Source organism: Conger conger, chromosome 17 (genome assembly GCF_963514075.1).
Source record: "Conger conger chromosome 17, fConCon1.1, whole genome shotgun sequence".
In the NCBI taxonomy this organism is placed as follows: Eukaryota; Metazoa; Chordata; class Actinopteri; order Anguilliformes; family Congridae; genus Conger; species Conger conger.
The window spans coordinates 25,943,900-25,962,238 of record NC_083776.1 but is presented as its reverse complement, the minus strand read 5'-3'; the positions used below and the strand labels follow the sequence as shown (position 1 = coordinate 25,962,238).

The following is an 18,339-nucleotide window of genomic DNA, read 5'->3' as shown; positions in this document are numbered from 1 at the left end:
TTCACATGTTTTCTCAATGGTGAAACTTCCATGTATTCTCATACTGTTTACTCAGTAAATGCTGAAAAGTGCCCATGGGGTTAAGCAGTAAACCCCTGGTGCCACTATGATCATCACTGTGAACTGCCAGCTCTTACTCTTATAATGCAATACTCGCTGTAGGATGCTTTCCCATTCCTGTGGACACAGATTTTATTCCTGTCTGCAGACTGCACAGCGGAAGATCAGGGAGATCATTCAACAGGTCAAACAGCAGGAACAAAAACACAAGCAGGGAGCTCCCTCGCCGCACCACTCCAAGTGACCAGCAGGGCGGCGCCAGTGAGCACCAGCTGAGGAATGTAGCCTTTCCGACCGGGAGGAGAGGAGGCAGAACGGGAAGGCGGCGCTGGGAACCAAACCAAAGAACTTCACTTGTGGAATGTGTGAGCCAAAGGCTAGAGGACTTCCTGTGCACTGCCAACGCAGTGGAAACTGGAGAACGCTGACACAAGTGACATTTTTAAAAACGCAAGCAAAAGACTAAAAGCGAAAAAGAAATTATTCGGAGAAAGTTTTCTGTAGTGCCGTGAGATGCTGCCGCAGTAGTTGGAGTAACATAGGCCTAACAGAAGCAGACTAAAAGTCATACTAAATGTAATTGGATTTCATGACAACGTGGGGAACGGGGAGGACTTTTAAAAGCAAAGGCATTGACATTCAGATTGTAGGTTTTGATAACCTTAGCAGTATTAATATATATTAGGAAGAATAATAGGCTATATATTAAACAAAGGTAGGATGGAGGGTGATTATTATCATACTGCAGGTGAAAAAAAGGCTGTTTAGACGTGAACCTCAGCATTTAATCACAGGCAATAGCAAAGGGTACTGCCAAACACAATTTGAACACGACTTTTATGCATTTACATTTGAATGTTTTAAGAAAACAAACAAGCAGAAAAAGCGCTAACAAATCGAAAATCATTGAAATATTTTGAATCTTTCTTTGTTGTCACTTAACCTCAGGCGTTCCGACACCAGGGCCATCCCTGGCAAATGTTTTTGTGACATTTTCTCCTTTTGCCCTGTGTGTTTCTGCTTTCATCCTGACCAACCTTTTCTTCACCTGGATTTAAAAAAACGTTTATTAACCATTCATTAATCGGCAGCATTTGGGCATTGAGATGACTTCTAGTTCAGCCATTAGGATAAGGAAGAAAGATACATGGCAAAGAATAAGCAGGTACTAATCCTACTATTAATCCAGTGTATACGTAAGTGTAGTCTGAGGAAATTCAGTCTGGAAGCTGTTTTCAAATTGACTGCCAAGAGAGGGAGATTTATTTAACAAAGAAGCCAACAATAACCACAAAGAACAACCGCTGTTAAACTAACATCTTAACATAGTGCACCTTTTATTTGTTGAGAAGTAGCCAAGAGCCATAGGTTCATTTTAATAGAATGTGCACCACATTTTTGCCTTATGCTGAGTCTTGGAGTAAGATAGAGTGAGATAAACTGTGACGGAAGGGCCTGGTTGGCTCTGTGTTTATGAAATTGAACAGTGAAGCACTCTGTGAGCTGTGGCACGCACACACACACACACACACACACACACACACACACTCATTGAATTTAGGCATCGACTTGGTGCCGGTGTATCGATTCTTGTGACATCCCAAACACACAGGCACACACATACTCACACACAGAGCTGCGTTTGGCTTTAAGTCTCTCCTTCACAGAGCTAACAGAAATGACATCACAGCTGTGAATGTTTGACACATAGCCTTTTTCAAACCGAATGGCTAAAATGTGTAAAGTTTAGCCATTCAGTTGCCCAGTGCTCTTATGGTGCTCTTGGTAGCAGCTTGATGGAAGTACAGGTAACTTTGTCATTGCTTCTGTGCTTAATTTCAGTTGCCATGGAAGCACAGAGCAGAAAAATCCAATTCTGAAACATCAGTCACATCTGCTGTGTTTCCAAGTTTTCAAATTCAGGGCCAAAAACACAGCGTGTGTGTTTGTGTCTCTGCGTGCACACGTGTCGACATGCGTGCTTGAATGTATGTATATGTGTGCACCGTGTGTGCGTGTGTGGGTGTACTTGCTCGAATGTATGTATTTGTAGGTTTTGTGTGTGTATGCGCGCGTGCGTATAAAATTAAAGAAATATTTATGAATACATTTTTCCTACTTTGTCATGAAAATATAGTGGCAAGAAAAAAAAGCGAAACAAAATTCCCTTTGTTTAAAAAACAAAAACAAAACGAAGATGCTTTGTTTGGTGGGACACTGCCATGTTATACTGAAGGGAAGCGTTTTACATTGAAAATGTGAACAAGGGTAATAATTGTACTGAATCAGGTGAACGAACAGACGGTGGCGTTACTTTGGTGTGGGTGTGCGGCGTGCGCATATGAGCTTTGTGATCTACCTACCTCAGGCATCAGGGTACCTCAGTTCATTCTTTCATTTCCCTTCTTACACATTTTATATGCCTTGTAAAACTGATAGTTTTGATCATTGTTTTATTTTTTTAAATAAAAATAGGGAATAAGAAAAAATAATAAATCTAAACTTTTAAAGTCCAACTTACTTTTTTTAGCAGTCTAAGTATTTGAAACTGTACATTTATTGGGCTCCTTTTTTTGAATGGACCCCTTTTAAGATTTTAATATTATAATAATAATTAGCTATGATTATTACAGTTTTGAAAATAATTGGGAGACTGTGAACGGGTACATGCCTGCTTGGTGGGGTTCTGCGTGAAGATACAGTGTACTCATTTCAATAAACATTACATCAACGAAGAAAGAAATGCTATTACTGATCACAAAGGCAATAGACAGTGTTGTTTACTGAAAACTGTAAAATATACATTAAATGAACATATGGTTTTATGTGTAGCAAAGAGATTTGAGAGCTGGTAAGACCAGCCTCTTTCAGAAATGATATGCTCTGGGAAAAGGAGAGCAGCTGCAGAAGCACATAGAAAGGCTCTTAGTTTTTATGTACAGTGTAGAGTGTGACATCATTAATAGGCTAGTCTGTGGGCCATCACTGTACAGGAGGAAGAAACTGTTAACTGTTGCTAAAAGTGTACAGTAGAGTCACTAGTGCATTGATTTTCCTCTCTTCAGTAACTGTGTTCATCGACTTACACTTGTATCCTTTGGGACTGTGGTTCTGTCTTTTGTACTTTTTCTGTACTCTACACGTTTAAATCTAGACTTATGTCTTGTCTTTAACCTCCTACACTATTCTGCTGTGCTGTAACAATTTTAATTACCTCTCAGAAACAAAGGCCAATTCACTTTTAGAATGAATGAATCAACGCACAGAGAGGCCACAGTTTCAGAAAATGAGAAAGCAAAGGCCTATGTGTCTTACAGTATAGTGTCAGATCTGTACAGACCAGTGGCGACACCAGTGTTGGGATTTGCTCTCAATCCTACAAAGTGCAGACTCCCTTTATTTGAACTTCAGTTATGATGGTACATTAGCAAAGGGTCTAACTATATGGTTCAGCAATTTTTAAATTGCATTTTGCTGTCCCTTGAGGACTGTATGGGCTATGCAAGCTCAAAATTCACTGTTCTGTTTTGTCCCTATAGGCAAAATGAGAAGAAATCAAATGCACTTGTATGACAATGTTTCAAAATGGTGTATACTGTCCAGTGACTGTCACAAACACCACACTCCTTGTCACATTCAACAAGACAGTCCTCTTAGAATGGAAAAATTTGGGTCATCACAGATGTGGACATGTTGTTCCCACACAGTGGAAACACTGGAGATGTCAGTTTTCACTCAACAGAACACATCTGGCCCAATCTTATTTTACAAGATTTATGACTTTCAAATAACACATCTAACTGAATTAGCTGTGGAAATCTCGCTACTCAGAAATTTCCACTGATCTGATTAAACACTTGTAATACAAGTGGTTTCTTTCCCAAACAGGAACTGGGTGACAGATTTGAATAATTATACAACAGAGAATCGATGCAAACCTTGCTTAACAACACGGCCAAGCCATGCAGTATGCATGAGATTTCTGCAGTCTGCGAGTATGCAAGGGAAACTCCCACTCCAGGGTATCTTATTTTTCTCTGTCAAGGACTCTTAAGGCTGTGCTGTTTTTTAAAGAGTGTTTCTCTGTTTCAAAGGGATTTCATAGATAAAATTTCAACTTATTTCACACAAAGTGATCAGCTCAGTCTCATTCCAACAAGGTGAGCTGCTTTAGTAAATGGCTGTGGTTGTTAGATTTAAAAGCATTTGGGTGGAGTTTTTGTGATGGTCCTGTCCCCAACCCCACCCAAAAGGATTTATTGTTTTTTGTAGCTTTGTACAGTTAATGATTTTATAACTTTTCCAGTGCAAAAATATTCATCGATCATTTCCAGAAACGCCTAACTGACATATCGTAGGTGAAATTAATTTCTATTTTCCTGCAAACACTAACCTTTTGGCCACTTTGCTAATTGGATTCCATAAATAATTGTCATCTTCAACAAGTTTCTATCATAGTGTGTGGTGCAACACGCATTGTCTGTTCACTCAAAGCTGTCATTGAGTCTTTTAAAAGACTAAAAAAATCACAGTCACTCAGCAGCCTTGAGCGGTCAATTCTCTGGCCTCACTGAGGGAGCCAATATTAACGGGGATATCCTACTTCACAGACCTGGTACTTGCAGAGTAGAGCATGGACATTTGTATGATGGCTTTGGGTGAGGGTGGGACGTATCGAAAGTGACGTGAATATCAAGCCAGGGACTTACTAGATTCTAGGTTTTTTCATGTTTTAATGGAAGCTGTCTCCTGCATGGATGGCTGTGGTGGGAAGCGGTCTATAGCAGGGTCTGAAGCCTTGTCCATCTATTAACAATACTGCTTATCTGTAATTCTATGGACTACACATTGAAAGGTAGTGGGTACATTTCAGTTTTTGGCATGGCACTGTTTGTTTGGTAAAATTCACTATCTGCTGGTTTTGACTGAACAGTGTTAGACAATGGGGACCTGCCTTGTGTACAAGACTCCAGATCTCAACGAATTGCATTTTATTGAGCTTTTAAACTCTGACCTTGATTTGACATTGGTTTTGTATGCACTGAAAAAATTTTCTTACAACCTTATGTGGATTGTTAGAAGTATGTTTGTTACAACAGCTTGGATAGAATTAAGGTGTTTCTGTGGATTATTTAAATTCCTTAACTGAATTAGATTTACAAGCAAGCCTTCTGCTTAAGAGTAATCAGTTGTTCAATGATGTGAATTAATTATCCCAGCAATTAGGCTTAACTGATACAGTTGCATCAATTTGCAGATAGATGTTCACAAATATACATAGAAAAAAATTTAATAACAGCCTCACATAATTTGTAGGCTAAATACCAAGATGTCAAATAAAAATCAGTACGCAGTTTTGCCTCAATAAAATGAAGATATTGGAGCATTTGACTGCATCTTCAAAGCAAAAGCTCTGTTAAAAGCTGTTAAAAGCTCTACAATTTGGCCATTGGGCCTGACTGAGCGTTGAGCTGGAGAGAGAAGCCACAATGGGAGGTGGACCCCAGGTGTGAAGTGACGTTCTGACTTAAAGAACACTGAACTAGCTTCTCCTTGTGCTGTTGGATGAAGTAGTGGCAGATGTTGCTTGGCAACTGTCATAGGTTGTAAAAATATGTTCTTGCATATCACACGTCTAGTTTAGATTTTTCACAGTAGAATCTCACCACTGGAGTTTCTTTTGTTGTTTTGGGCATCCTGGGTCAGACTCCCAGTTCACTGATTTATCATGTATGGCCATGGAGGAAACTGTGGAGGAGGACCATTGTGCTGGATTAAGGGGATCCTTACCTCTCTGGTCACAAATGCTGTGCTGTTGTTTTGAATTGTGGATGAACTGTACTGCTGACCAACCGTGATATGAGCAATAAAGAAAGTCTTCAAAACGACACATTTGCTCTGTGCTATTTTTGTGTCCTGTTTAATTATTTGGAACCGTCAGAATTATACACCAGGATAAAACAAGAATCAGAGGAAATGTTCAAGTCTTTATTAGAGCCCAATAGAGATAGAACCAAACCAAAGTACGTTTACAAACAATGTTGCACTTAAAAAAGTTAATCACATTCCATATATACATGATACGTGTGGATGTGTGCAGAGACGCAGGGACTGAAACCATGCTTAACGTGGGAGCTGGGAGTATGTATACAGATTAGGTCGTTTTGTTCATCTCATAATTCATTGTGACTGTGCCTACTATGTGAAAACAGCAGTTCCTCTCCGAGTGAGAGTGCCCCAGGACCAGCATCACCACAGTGACTGTGTAGGCCAGACCTGCTGAGGGTTCTTTTAGGTTTGATAGTTAACTGTTCTTTTTGGATGAGCACTTAGGCTGGGACATCTCTTAAGAACAGTAAAGCATATATACTATACACTCAGTGACCACTTTATTAGGTAGACCTGTACAGTGACAGGTGAGTGTGTGTGTGTCTGTGTGTGTGTGTAAACAAAATACTGAAATACTATACTTTGCAATACTTAAACTCAATAAGACACGGCATTGTACATCCAAAAGACTTGTCAGGCAAATTGGGCTGGGTAAACTCAGTATACACAACAAACACAAGTTGCAGAAAAACAATCAAAAGGCAAACTCTGGACATGGCTGAGATGTAAGATGTATGCACAACTCACACTGAATCCCACATAATGCAAACACAAATGCACACACAACCGCGAGAACGACAAACAGAAGGGGAGCAGGAGGACAAAGGGGTTTCCCCTTAATAGATCCCAGATAACTTTGTCTTCAAGGTCATCTACGCTTGCTTTAGGAACACTGGAAAATGAAAAATTGAAAAATGCAGAGTAGATGACCAAACAAGTCAAGTTCGGCAAAAAAACCACTTCCCATTGTCTAAGCAGTCAGTCACTGTGAACGGAACACTTTACCGCTGGACCTCCCATGAGGAAACACGTCACAGATATTATTTACATGTGGATGTAAAAATAGTTTCACACCCTTGATTTAGAATAGTCCAGTACAATTGCTTGCTATAGTATAGCAGTATGAAAATACATTCATTTATTTGTGTTGTTAACACAAGGTTCTGTGAGAAAATAATGGCCATCACTTTTATCGGTGGCCAAACCATACTGGATAATACAAAGGTATTGTTTTTTTCCCTACCGTCACAACTTGTGCTGACATGGTTGAAAGTTTGAAAGATGTTGGACAACACTTTTAGCAGAACATATTTAAAAATGTCAAATATGTTATTGGTATGTCAAGTAATAATAATAATACAGCTAGAGCAATTTAAACTGCAATTATTTCAGGATGTTGTTCCTTCATATGGGGACATCAACAAGAAATAAATCTCCCTCTGATTTTTTTTAATGAACAAAAACGGTATTCCCAGATTATCAGGACACACAAAACAAAAGCAGCCTTGATACTGAAAAGTGAATTCAGTCACACTCGCTCATACACACACTACGGATGGTTCACGTGTATGACGCGGGTTTCTCATGCAGTAAGCAGTATGCAGTTCCAGAAACACCAGGGATTACAGCACTGGGCCCTGGTGGGCGGGTCATACTGTCTCTGCACGCCATTGGTGAATACTGATGCCATTCACAGCTGAGTTGCAATAAACTCGATTCTGGCTATACGCAGCCAACAGCAATAAAAATGGATTTGCTCTCGTAAACAAAGGATCGTCTATAATGTTCATAGATTAGTGAACATATATTGTTTCATGACCAAGTTAATAATGAATGAGATGTACTGTCCCCATTGCATCGAGGTAGTTATCTGGTGTAGGTGGATGTTGATGGGGGCATTTAGTAAGGCACTTGAAGATCAGACATTTTGGTGTCTCGTAATATACTATTAACCCTTGGTGTTGATGAGGCTGTGTTACAAGTCCAAGCACTTTAAGAATAAGGATTGAAACATGTGTGCAAAAATCTCTTAAGACACACACATGCTCCAGAGATTTGAACCATATAGGAGCCTACAGGTCCAAGCCATCAGGGAAAAGGCTCATATTCATAATGTACCAAGATAAAAGTTTTGTCCTCAGACTCGTGTTTTTAAAAACAGTGGACACTGTGTTTTATGCCCGTTTACTCCCTTTTGAGCATGAATTTCTTCAGAAAGACATTCCACTGGTCAAAGTAGAGTATTCTGTCTAGTAAAAGCAGCACCGAAGATTGTAAAATAAATGGTGGGCACATATCATGAACATAAAAAAATGACCAATGTTTCACACAAGTGTACATGGACATACACTTGCACACAAACATACAGGTTTGTTCCTGCTGGTGCTGGCTATGAAGGCTGTCGTGAAGAGTCGCTTGCTGTGTGCAGATTCATGGACTCATAACATGGACGTCTCAGTGTGATCCCTGTCTTCCACAGCTCCCTAACCATCCACCCCCTCTTCAGCTTTCTCCAGAGGACGTAGCAGCCGGGAGAAGAAGGGGCTGCTGGGAGATTGAGTCTTTCAGCTCAAATGGAGCAGAAGAATCAGGATACAGACAAACCAACTTCACACATGAAAGTACATGTAACACAAAACCACCTGACACTGTTTCTCAAAGGAAACGTAATCCTCTAGATAAAATAAATACATGACACAAAATAAAAAAATAAAGATTTGAAAAAGCCAGAAGGCTTCAGCCGGATTTGTTTTCTTCAAGGGCAGATGTTTTCAAGACAAAAAAACGAAACAAAACAGATTTGAAATAAAAAAACGACAATATTTTCCCTTTGAATATGAAGCGGGTGATGGCGTGTGTGCGTGAGAAGGCGTTGTGGGCGGGGCGGCCCCGGTCATGTGCTCTTCTTGTCCAGGGCGTGGCCGTTGCGCTCCAGCCCCTGCAGTTTGAGCTGGGCGCGGCCGTAGTGGCGGATCAGCGTGCCGGGCAGCAGGGCAGCGCAGGCTATGGCCAGCAGCTGGAGCAGGGATCCCCAGGACAGCAGGTTATCCAGGGACGAGATCTCCGACAGGATGGAGCCGGTCCGTACGCAGATGAAGTTGTACGGGATCAGGCCTGGGGCGGGGAGACGGCGCTGTAATAGCTAAATCCTGTGCAATGAGCATGCACCCTTCAGCAAACTTTCATTGCTTAATTTACCCCATGGTTTAAAAAAAATAAAAAAACGCTATTTATAGGGTATCTGTAAATAAAATAATGTGAAAGACGCCCTGTCTATGTCCTAAACTATAATAAAGATTAGCATTAGTGGAATGAGCATTACACATTGAGCATGACACAGAACAGGTGTCAGTGACCACCAGACCACCAGAGTCCAGCCCCACTCAGCGATGGAGGAAACTCACCAATGAAGACGGAGAGGAAGAAGAGGGTGATGGGGATGTTGAGGATGGGGGCGGTGACGTTCAGGAACCAGTTAGGAGTCATGGGGAAGAACCGCAGGAAGAGGAGGAAGAAAAACAAACTGCTCCTGTTCTCCTCCACCTGGAGGGAGGGAGGGAGGGAGAGAGGGAGGGAGGGAGAGAGGGAGAGAGGGAGGGAGAGAGAGAGAGGGAGAGAGAGAGGGAAGGAGGGAGAGAGAGAGAGACGGAGAGAGAGAGGGAGGGAGGGAAAGAGAGAGGGAGGGAGGGAGGGAGAGAGAGAGGGAGAGAGGGAGGGAGGGAGAGGGGTGAGGGAGGGAGGGATAGAGAGAGGGAGGGAGGGAGAGGGGTGAGGGCAGTGTAAAAGCAGAGGGGTGTATTTATAAACAGAAGCGTTTACTCTCTGCGCTAAATATAAAGGTGAGGAGAGAGACTAAGACTGACAGAAGACCGTTAGCCCACTGATCAGGCTACTTACAGGCCATCTCGCCAGCATAGCATGACTCTGAGTTGAACTGCCATGATTAAAACATCTATTACAGAGAGAGGCAGCACAGCTCTTGACACAGCATTTTCATAATTAATATTTATATGTTGTCTGTATTGTTTAACTTGTATCCTTCTTGCAAACATGACACAATGTTTTGAACCATATGTCATGATTTATTTCTAGTACAAATCTGTTTAGGACATTTTTACTTGTGTGTAGTTCTCATATTTAAAAAAATAATTCACTTAATCAAGAAAAATATGATCTGTACAGTATACAGTAATTTAGCACACCAGATATGGTTCTCAGCCATGTACAGTAAGTGAGTTGGCTGGGAGAGTAGAGGCCTCTGTAACTCCTGTCAGGGGAGCCGTCTAACCCGTCCTGAACTTTCCTTACTCTTTGTGTGGCATTTATGTTGTCTTGAACCCCACCTCCCTATCTCATACACACAGTATTGACTTCAGGTGTATGATGTTTAGAACACATTTCAACTGTAGAGAAAGATATTAGTTAAATGCTGCCACCAAGTGGATGCTATTCAATATTACAGGCATCGACCACTGCACTGCCGCCGGCTGATAGATTGTTAATGACAGCGGCAGGGCAGAAACAGGGTTGCATAAGAATAGCTGGTGGCATTGATGGACAGGCAGGGATTTGTGGGATTGATGGACAGACGATGTCTCTGGGTCACATACCTTCCCCTGCAATACAGCCACCTTGTCTGGGAAGAGCCGCACGATGTAGGTTTTGCCGAACACCTGAGACAGCAAGTAGCAGAAGGTGGACCCCACAGTGGTGAGCAGGCAGGCAAGCAGCAGGCCCAGCCAGGGGCCAAACAGCGCCCCCGCCAGGACGTTCTGGGGAAGACAGCAGAATGGAGGCTCACTGGCATGGACTTTGGGTCTCGTCTCATCTCACACACACACACACACACACACACACACACTATCACACTCACACAGACTTATAGACACACTCTAACACTGCCCAAGGCAGGACCGGACACAGGGAGCAGGGGAACACCAGGGCCAGACACAGGGAGCAGGGGAACACCGGGTCACACACAGGGAGCAGAGGAACACCAGGGCCAGACACAAGGAGCAGAGGAACACCAGGGCCAGACACAGGGAGCAGAGGAACACCAGGGCCAGACACAGTGAGAAGGGGAACGCCGGGTCACACACAGGGAGCAGGGGAACGCCGGGTCACACACAGGGAGCAGGGGAATGGCTGGGCGAGACACAGGGAGCAGAGGAACACCAGGGTCACACACAGGGAGCAGGGGAACACCGGGTCACACACAGGGAGCAGGGGAACGGCAGGGCGAGACACAGGGAGCGGGTAAACCAGCGCGGACGTCCTCACACGCTCACCAGGAAGGACGAGCCGGGGATGGCGAAGGACTGCTTGTAGATGTAGGCGCTGCAGAAGAGCAGCAGCACGTAGGCCGTGTGCTCCGTCTTATAGAACTGCAGCAGGGCGGCCAGCTCCCGCAGCTCCTCCAGGTCGGACGGAAACCTCAGGCTGGAGACAGACGCAGGGAGAAGACTCTTCACAGCACAGGAACGCACACAGACCTCAAGCCCTGGAGCAGTATTTAGTGCTGCTGGCAGCGTTTCCTACACTCTGAATAAAAGGGCACTCACACAAAGGGTGCGCTCCTGGTAATTACCATGCAGCTGAAGAGTAAGTCAGCTGAATAAGATGGCTAATCTATCTTCACTCGAGGCACAGTCATAAAAAGCAAGCGTGATTGCCATCTACTTACGAAAGGAACAGGCTTTTAATTAAGCCAATGTCTTTTGTCTTACAAATTTTAACTGGATGAAGACTTAAAATGTGTGTAAAAGATAACAATTACAAGCCAGACAGAGGGGAGCAACTGATGCAGGGTTACCATTATAACTGCACTATTTCTAAAAAGGCCTTTTAAAGATGAATGACATTTAAATACTGAGGAAGATGCCACTTGCAGAATTCTGCATGAATCAGACTCTGGACCATGTCAGATAATTGGAATAAAAGAAGAAATATCTAATAATAATATAAGAGAAAGTACCAGGTAAATTAAATAGAGTAATAAAGAAAAGAAAAAAACATGGCAATCCTTCTGTACAAGAAAAATGTTGGAAGAGCCTCTACAAGGAGGGTGGATTCAATCAAGACAGAAACAGGACCAATCATGCTGAACAGCAGATAGAGTTAAAGCCCTCTACTCTATACAATACTCTACAAACAAACAGAGCTGTCCCAAATCTAAATCTGCCAGCTCACCACTGGATGGCATTCACGCTGAATCGTGTATCGCTTTCTCATTGGCCAGTGCTGCTTTAGGCCACTCCTACCCGAGCACACAAGCTGTCTCTGGTGGGGGGCGATGAAGCTACCGAGGGTTTCATTTCCCTCCGACCTCCTTGGGAGGGACATACTGCAAACCCTGCTACTCCCCTTTCAGCGTTACTCCTACAGGGGGGGAAAGCACGCCCGCTGGCTTTGGAAACCTAGAAAGCAGCACAGCATTCTACTCGGTTGCCATGGAGAAATTCATACGAGTCTGCAAGGTGCCACTTGTGTTAACCGTGTGATTTCAGTTGAGACAGCAGCACTGAAACAGCCACAGTCCACAAACACAATTGAAAATGCCTTCTGACTCTGGGCCACTGGGTTCTTATATTTCCAACCTCACTTATGTTATTTGGCTGTGATTGCTCAGTACAACTCAATACGTCCTGTTGTCGAATATCTGATTCAAAGGAGGATAACGTAAGCCAATGACAACCACCACATACCTGACTGAGAACAGTTTGTCATTACCCAACAGGGCTTTCACAGTTGCATGTAGTACGTCTTAAGCAGTCAGCAGAGCAAACTGCATTATTTCAGTATTCATAATGTAACAATTTACCGGGCCATAAAGAGGAAAAAACGTGTTTTACTCTGACACCCCTGCTGATGTAAATGGCCCCTCTCTCAACACGAATGTGGAAGCTGTCAGGCATTCCAGCTGCAGGCTGGTTGTTATTCCTGTGCACTCTCTTACATAAGGACATCTCTGTGAGCCGGGCTGACTGAGCGAGGAGCTACAGTAACCCTGCAGCTACGCTGTCCTCGTGTGGGAAGAACGGACTCTTCTGTTCTGTTCACAAAGAAAAATCACAGGTGTTATATGCTAATTCTCTAACATTAAAGAGCCAATTTACCAACTTCTGCGAATAAAGGGCCGAATGTCGCATTACTCCATGAGTAAAAAAAAAAAAACCCCGCATTATCCATTGATTTATCTCTGGGTCTGTGCGCAACAGCAAGACTAGCATTAGAACGTGTATTCCAGTTTGGCTCCCTAGGGTCCCATGGCTTGAATTCCTCTTGTTGACCTCACTTTCTGCAATAATCTCTAAGGAGACCATTCGTACGGTATGGAGTCCCCACAGTCACACACAGCAGGGAGGAGTAGCGCTCACAGACTTTTTATCAAAACTCAATTCCCAGGTGGAGCACTTCCACTGTGCCAATTAGCATCAGTGAATAGCTCTGCACATTTCATGTATGCAAAGCGGACGCCATTAAAAAAAAAAAGCTCTATAAAAGTTCAACTGCAATACAGGCAAATAATGTAGGCTATGTTTAAAAGAAAGCTCCAAGCTATGAGATATTTAACTGCTCCTTTATGAAAACACCCTACAGCTATTATATTTGTCATTATAGGATTGTATTTTGTAAGTATGCAGGTCTAGTGCAAGGGACTTGGTGGTGCCCAATAGGCATGCAGAACATTTAATGTCAATACTTGGTCTCATATTCCCCTGTGCGCTCGGAGAACTGTGTAGACACTGTAAGGAGTTTCTGAGTTACTTTTTGCATATGTTGCATTTCTGGCTTTAAACTGTATCCTATATTTAATTCCCATTATAAATGGTGGAACAATGTCATGGACAAAAGGGTTTACTGAAGCAGGGAAGCCATGGACCATGGCTGCTGTAGTTAGGCCATGGCGATCGAGTCAGTGCCTCAGGCACGGGAAGTCATCAGCAATCAACTGACATTAACTTCTAATCCCTTCAAGGGCACCATCAAGCTGTATTCATCAAGAGACAGGGGGCAAGTGGAACTCTATACTTCTCAAGGGCTAACCCTTACGCAAGTCTCCAACTCAGCCGCTCTCTATGCAGACTGCAGGAACTACTGGATATTCACTGGCTAGTTGCAATGCAGCCTCACACCTACTGCAAGTACACGCACACATAGGCTATCTAGTGGGCTAGCAAGGTTTGTCAGACCTTAACCCAGTCAATCAGAACATTTTCATGAAGTTAAGCAAAGTATTAAACAGATCCAATTTAAAAGTCAAAAAGGTGTTTGGCTCATATAACTTGATTGAGCCGTGGTTGCTGTGGAACCTAGCTTCTAAATATAAAGTTTGCAGGCTCAAATCCCAGCAGGGGCATCACTGTTGCAGCCATGAGTGGCTAGACCTATTTAACCAGTAACGTGTCAACTGTATACACATTCATATAGCCTGCAAGAGTAAACCAATTATTTACATAATTATTTAAGCTGTCTTTGAAAAGGACATGTCAAAGAACAAAAGTAGCACACCATTTCAGATAAATTAATAGATATTATGACAGACGCAGCACTATTTTCATGCAGCCTGTGTAATTCTATATTAGCAAAACAGTTTGAAAAGTCTTTAGGTCTAACCTTTTTGTCAATGAGATGGGCTGTAAATACTGAACGCTCATGAACAGATAACATGTGATACCGTCCTAAGCAGCAGATTCCTGACAAAGCTCTTGAGACACACTTGGCTGTGTGCACAGGCAAATACAAACTGTGTACAGTCAACATGATCAGCTGTTTTGTGCTACATTAAGAAAGTTCAGAAAAAGACCTCTAGCAGAGAAAAGAGTTTGAATGTGAAATTAAACATAGCATATATTTTTGCTCAAAACTTAATAACGGAACATGTTTGTCGGCACTAGTTTGCAGAATGCTTAATACAAATTATGAATTAGATGGCATATTTTTACATTTTATGTTCAAGTGTCTAGCACAAGCAAAATTTCAAAATATAATATAATTGCCTGAAATATTGCTTTTGCAAACTGAGGTTATCTTCAGGGACTTTGTTCCTACATTTAAACTTGCCTTATCATCAAGATAATCACGTGTTGATGGCCCCATATTTATTGGCCTTGAGCTGCTCTCAGTGTACCGTAGATGTGTAATTTCTTAACATAAGTCAATATTAATTGTACAGTTTTGCAAACTAGGGAGAGACGTGGAGTCGGGACCATTGACAGCTCAATATACAATGCTGGGAAGGTAGCTACTCTTACATGAAGATTTCCTTAAATTTTCCTAAACACTTTTAAATAGCAAATAAAGTTTACCGATCACCTGCTACTTTGTGTGGCGAGTTTCATTCGTCTTGGAGACTATATTACTCGCCTTGTTTAAGTAGCGAAGTCAGCTCGCCCACTAGTTATGTAATTTAAACACAGGACAGAAAACAGAATACTACAGCAAACGTTGGGCAGCTAGTCACCGTGACAACTAGGCACTCGCTAACTGAAAATGAACAGTAGGGAGAATTTAGCAATACCTCAATGTATTTAGAGCACATTCGTCAAAAGGAGCCCATGCTAAACAACAATTTCCATCAGAACGAACCTGGCTAGCTCGCACATGCAAACTAGCTGGTGAATGTGTTATCCAAGTTAGTCAGCTGGCTAGCTAAGTTAATGTTATCTATGCTAGATAGTTAACGAACAGTTGGGTAGCTAACGTTAGTAACGGTATAACTAGTGTGGCCGCCGTTGCTAAATATATTACGTCAGCTAATGATAGCAAACAAAAAAGCTAGCTAGCAATATTCTGTCAATTACAGAAATGTCAAGTCTGGTTGTTATTTAGCCAGTAACGTTATAACTACCTGTATTCTTCGACTACCAATTCGTCCCTGTCTTCTACAGACTTCTCTCTTTCGTTTTCCTGGCGAAAGTGTCGCGGTCCCGGAGGGAGGTATGAAGACAGAAGATAGAGATAAAAAGTAGCCGAGACGACCACAGCAATTAAACCTGAAATAGAGCGCATGGTTCCAACCAAGTTGCAGCTTGAAAGCGTTTGATCCGCAGCACTAAAGCTACTGTAACTGCGAGGAGGGCGGAACTGCAGAATAGAGTGTTGACATACAGCGGAACGTTATGGGAGGATGGACTGACAACACAGGTCACGTGCATCCGCCTTATCCTAATCGGTACCCAGATCCATATCGATCAAGCTGCTCTGAAGCTAGACGATCAAATCAAGTTATGATAGGCAGTTGATGACATTGGCTCAGGGGGTAAGAGCAGTCGTCTGGCAATGTGTCCCTGAGCAAGACACCTAACCCCCAATTGCCGTTGGTGTGTGAGTATGTCTGCGAATGGGCGAATGAGAACCATCAATTGTGCAGCGCATTGGATAAAGGCGCTATATAAATGCAGACGGATTACCAGACCATTTATAAAATCGCTTTTCACTTCCCGTCCATTAAATTAGTTTCCCCATTCAATAGCCTACTGGCTCTAAAATTATGTCAGGCCTTAAGATGGGAAACGTATAGTCCTATTCGTTGCACCCAAAATGAATTTCCGTTTTTAGACAATAATAATCGTGTTTAAAATTAGGCCTTTGAAGATGTTTAATTACGCCTTTGAATGTGTTTTCTTTTTTTCTTTTTTGTATTCTTCAAAATTATAAGTCAGTGTTCTAGAACTCCATTGCTTCCAATTACCAGGAATAAATAGAATTACATCAGCAGTAGAGAACATTCTGATCTCATAATTGTGATCTTAAAGGGTTAATAGGTAATTAAGTAGTTAGTAGGATTCATGCAAGTAGAAGCTAAAGCACTTCAAAACAATGCCCCCTAATGGGGTCATCGAGGAGGTTCCAATGATTTGTTACCAGCCATCATACACAGGTCGATTGAGTACCATTCCATGTGATCAAACTGTATACTTCAGGATACTTGTTGTATCCTATATGATATGTGATATGTGTAACCTTATATTTAAGAAAACATTTTCATGTCACTTATTTGTGAGAGCAAACTTGAAAAAAAGGACTTGCATGGCTTAAAGGTGGTATCTGATAAAGCTGAAAAAGAGAATGTACCAGAGTTAAAAGGTCTGCTGCTATTTCAAAAAATATTATTCAGCCAATACACTTCTACGTGTTCACCATATACATAACAATGTTATATAGGCTATTTCCTTTTAATACTTCAAAAGCTTGTGCTACTTTATTTTGCTACACGTGCAGCAGAGACTTAGCTCTTCACCATGGCCTTAAATGCGCCATTCCATTTTCACAACTTTGGGTGTGAAAGAATGAAAAGGGGATGAATGTGTTTAATTAATCAACGTCCATTACATTTGTGTTCTGAGCTGTTGCTGAGTGTCTTTGGCTTTGGTTTCCACCAGGAGTCAGTATTGTACCAGCTTTGTTGCTGCACATCTTCAGATGTTCACACATCCCACTCACAAGGACAGTGCTGCCAGAATGTGTCACTTGCATCAGTAGATCATGCAGATGATTTTCTATTTTTCTGCACATATATTAGTTGCGGAAAAGATGAAAGGGCTAGAATTTAATCACAAACTATTTGTGCTCATGAAAGTATTCTATCAGCAGCTGCTTATTTGTTCCACAAATTACTGTTAATATATATAGCTACAGTTTTCTGTGAAATCATACTCGCTAGATAAATGAATCTTCATATTGGACACAAACTGTATTGTGAGCGTTCATTCTTTGGGAGTTTCTTTCAAGGGTCCACCCAGGACACACTTGGTGTGGAGAGGTATCGTATCATGGGAGTTAGAGGACATGCTGTTTCTTAATAAGGGCTTTGTGGACCGGATGATGGAAGGCAGGGATACATAAGGGCTAGCAGTGGGGCTTGCTGGGAGTGTGCTGGGAGCAATAGGGCAGGGTCCAACATGTGAATATAGTGGAGATGAAACTGTGTACATCAGTTCAGCAGTCAGAGGGATGGGAGTACCCACCCACAAAGCCCTCAGTCACAGTGACAGAAGAAATGGTTCACACCCCAGTATACACTTAAGTCATGATAGTTGGCTGAATTGTTTTATAGTGCTAGCTTACCAAGGTGCTGATAGCTGAAAGGGTGGTGTTAATGAGCCCACCTATGTTCCCTGTGGGTGGTGCCAGGGCGGAAAAAGAGAAACATTTACATGTGACCCTTTCATAGCGTTGCTGTTCTGTGATGATGAATTCCCTAATCCTGTCTGTTTGTATAATTAATCAGCGCACTGTTGTTGGCTGAGCCTCTCAGTAGAGATGCTGTCAGCTTAGTTTGTTTGATAAGCAGCATCAGCATTACTGTTGAATTCCTGGCCAGGCTGGAGCGCGCTCTTTACACTCACTGTCCTGCCTTACTAACTGCAGTGTGTGCTGCCGCAAAGC

General features: G+C 42.3%; 2 protein-coding genes across 2 annotated transcripts in view; one reads left to right on the top strand and one right to left on the bottom strand.

The window, feature by feature from the left end:
• The window catches only part of LOC133116813 (insulin-like growth factor 2 mRNA-binding protein 2), a 56,610-nt gene extending 50,662 nt beyond the window's left edge, over nt 1–5,948 (top strand). Inside the window, exon 16 of the mRNA XM_061226783.1 lies at nt 209–5,948. Coding sequence (XP_061082767.1) covers nt 209–304 — 96 coding nt within the window. The 3' untranslated portion in view covers nt 305–5,948. The remainder of the gene's footprint in view (nt 1–208) is intronic.
• A 79-nt stretch (nt 5,949–6,027) lies between these two features.
• On the bottom strand, nt 6,028–16,061 carry LOC133116669 (transmembrane protein 41A-A-like). The gene is made up of 5 exons (XM_061226505.1): nt 15,800–16,061; nt 11,238–11,388; nt 10,560–10,721; nt 9,354–9,492; nt 6,028–9,063 (listed from the first exon to the last, which is right to left on the bottom strand). Exons 1-5 carry the CDS (start codon nt 15,958–15,960, stop codon nt 8,843–8,845), a joined length of 834 nt encoding a protein of 277 aa, XP_061082489.1. The 5' UTR covers nt 15,961–16,061; the 3' UTR covers nt 6,028–8,842.
• Between the last annotated feature and the right edge of the window lie 2,278 nt (nt 16,062–18,339).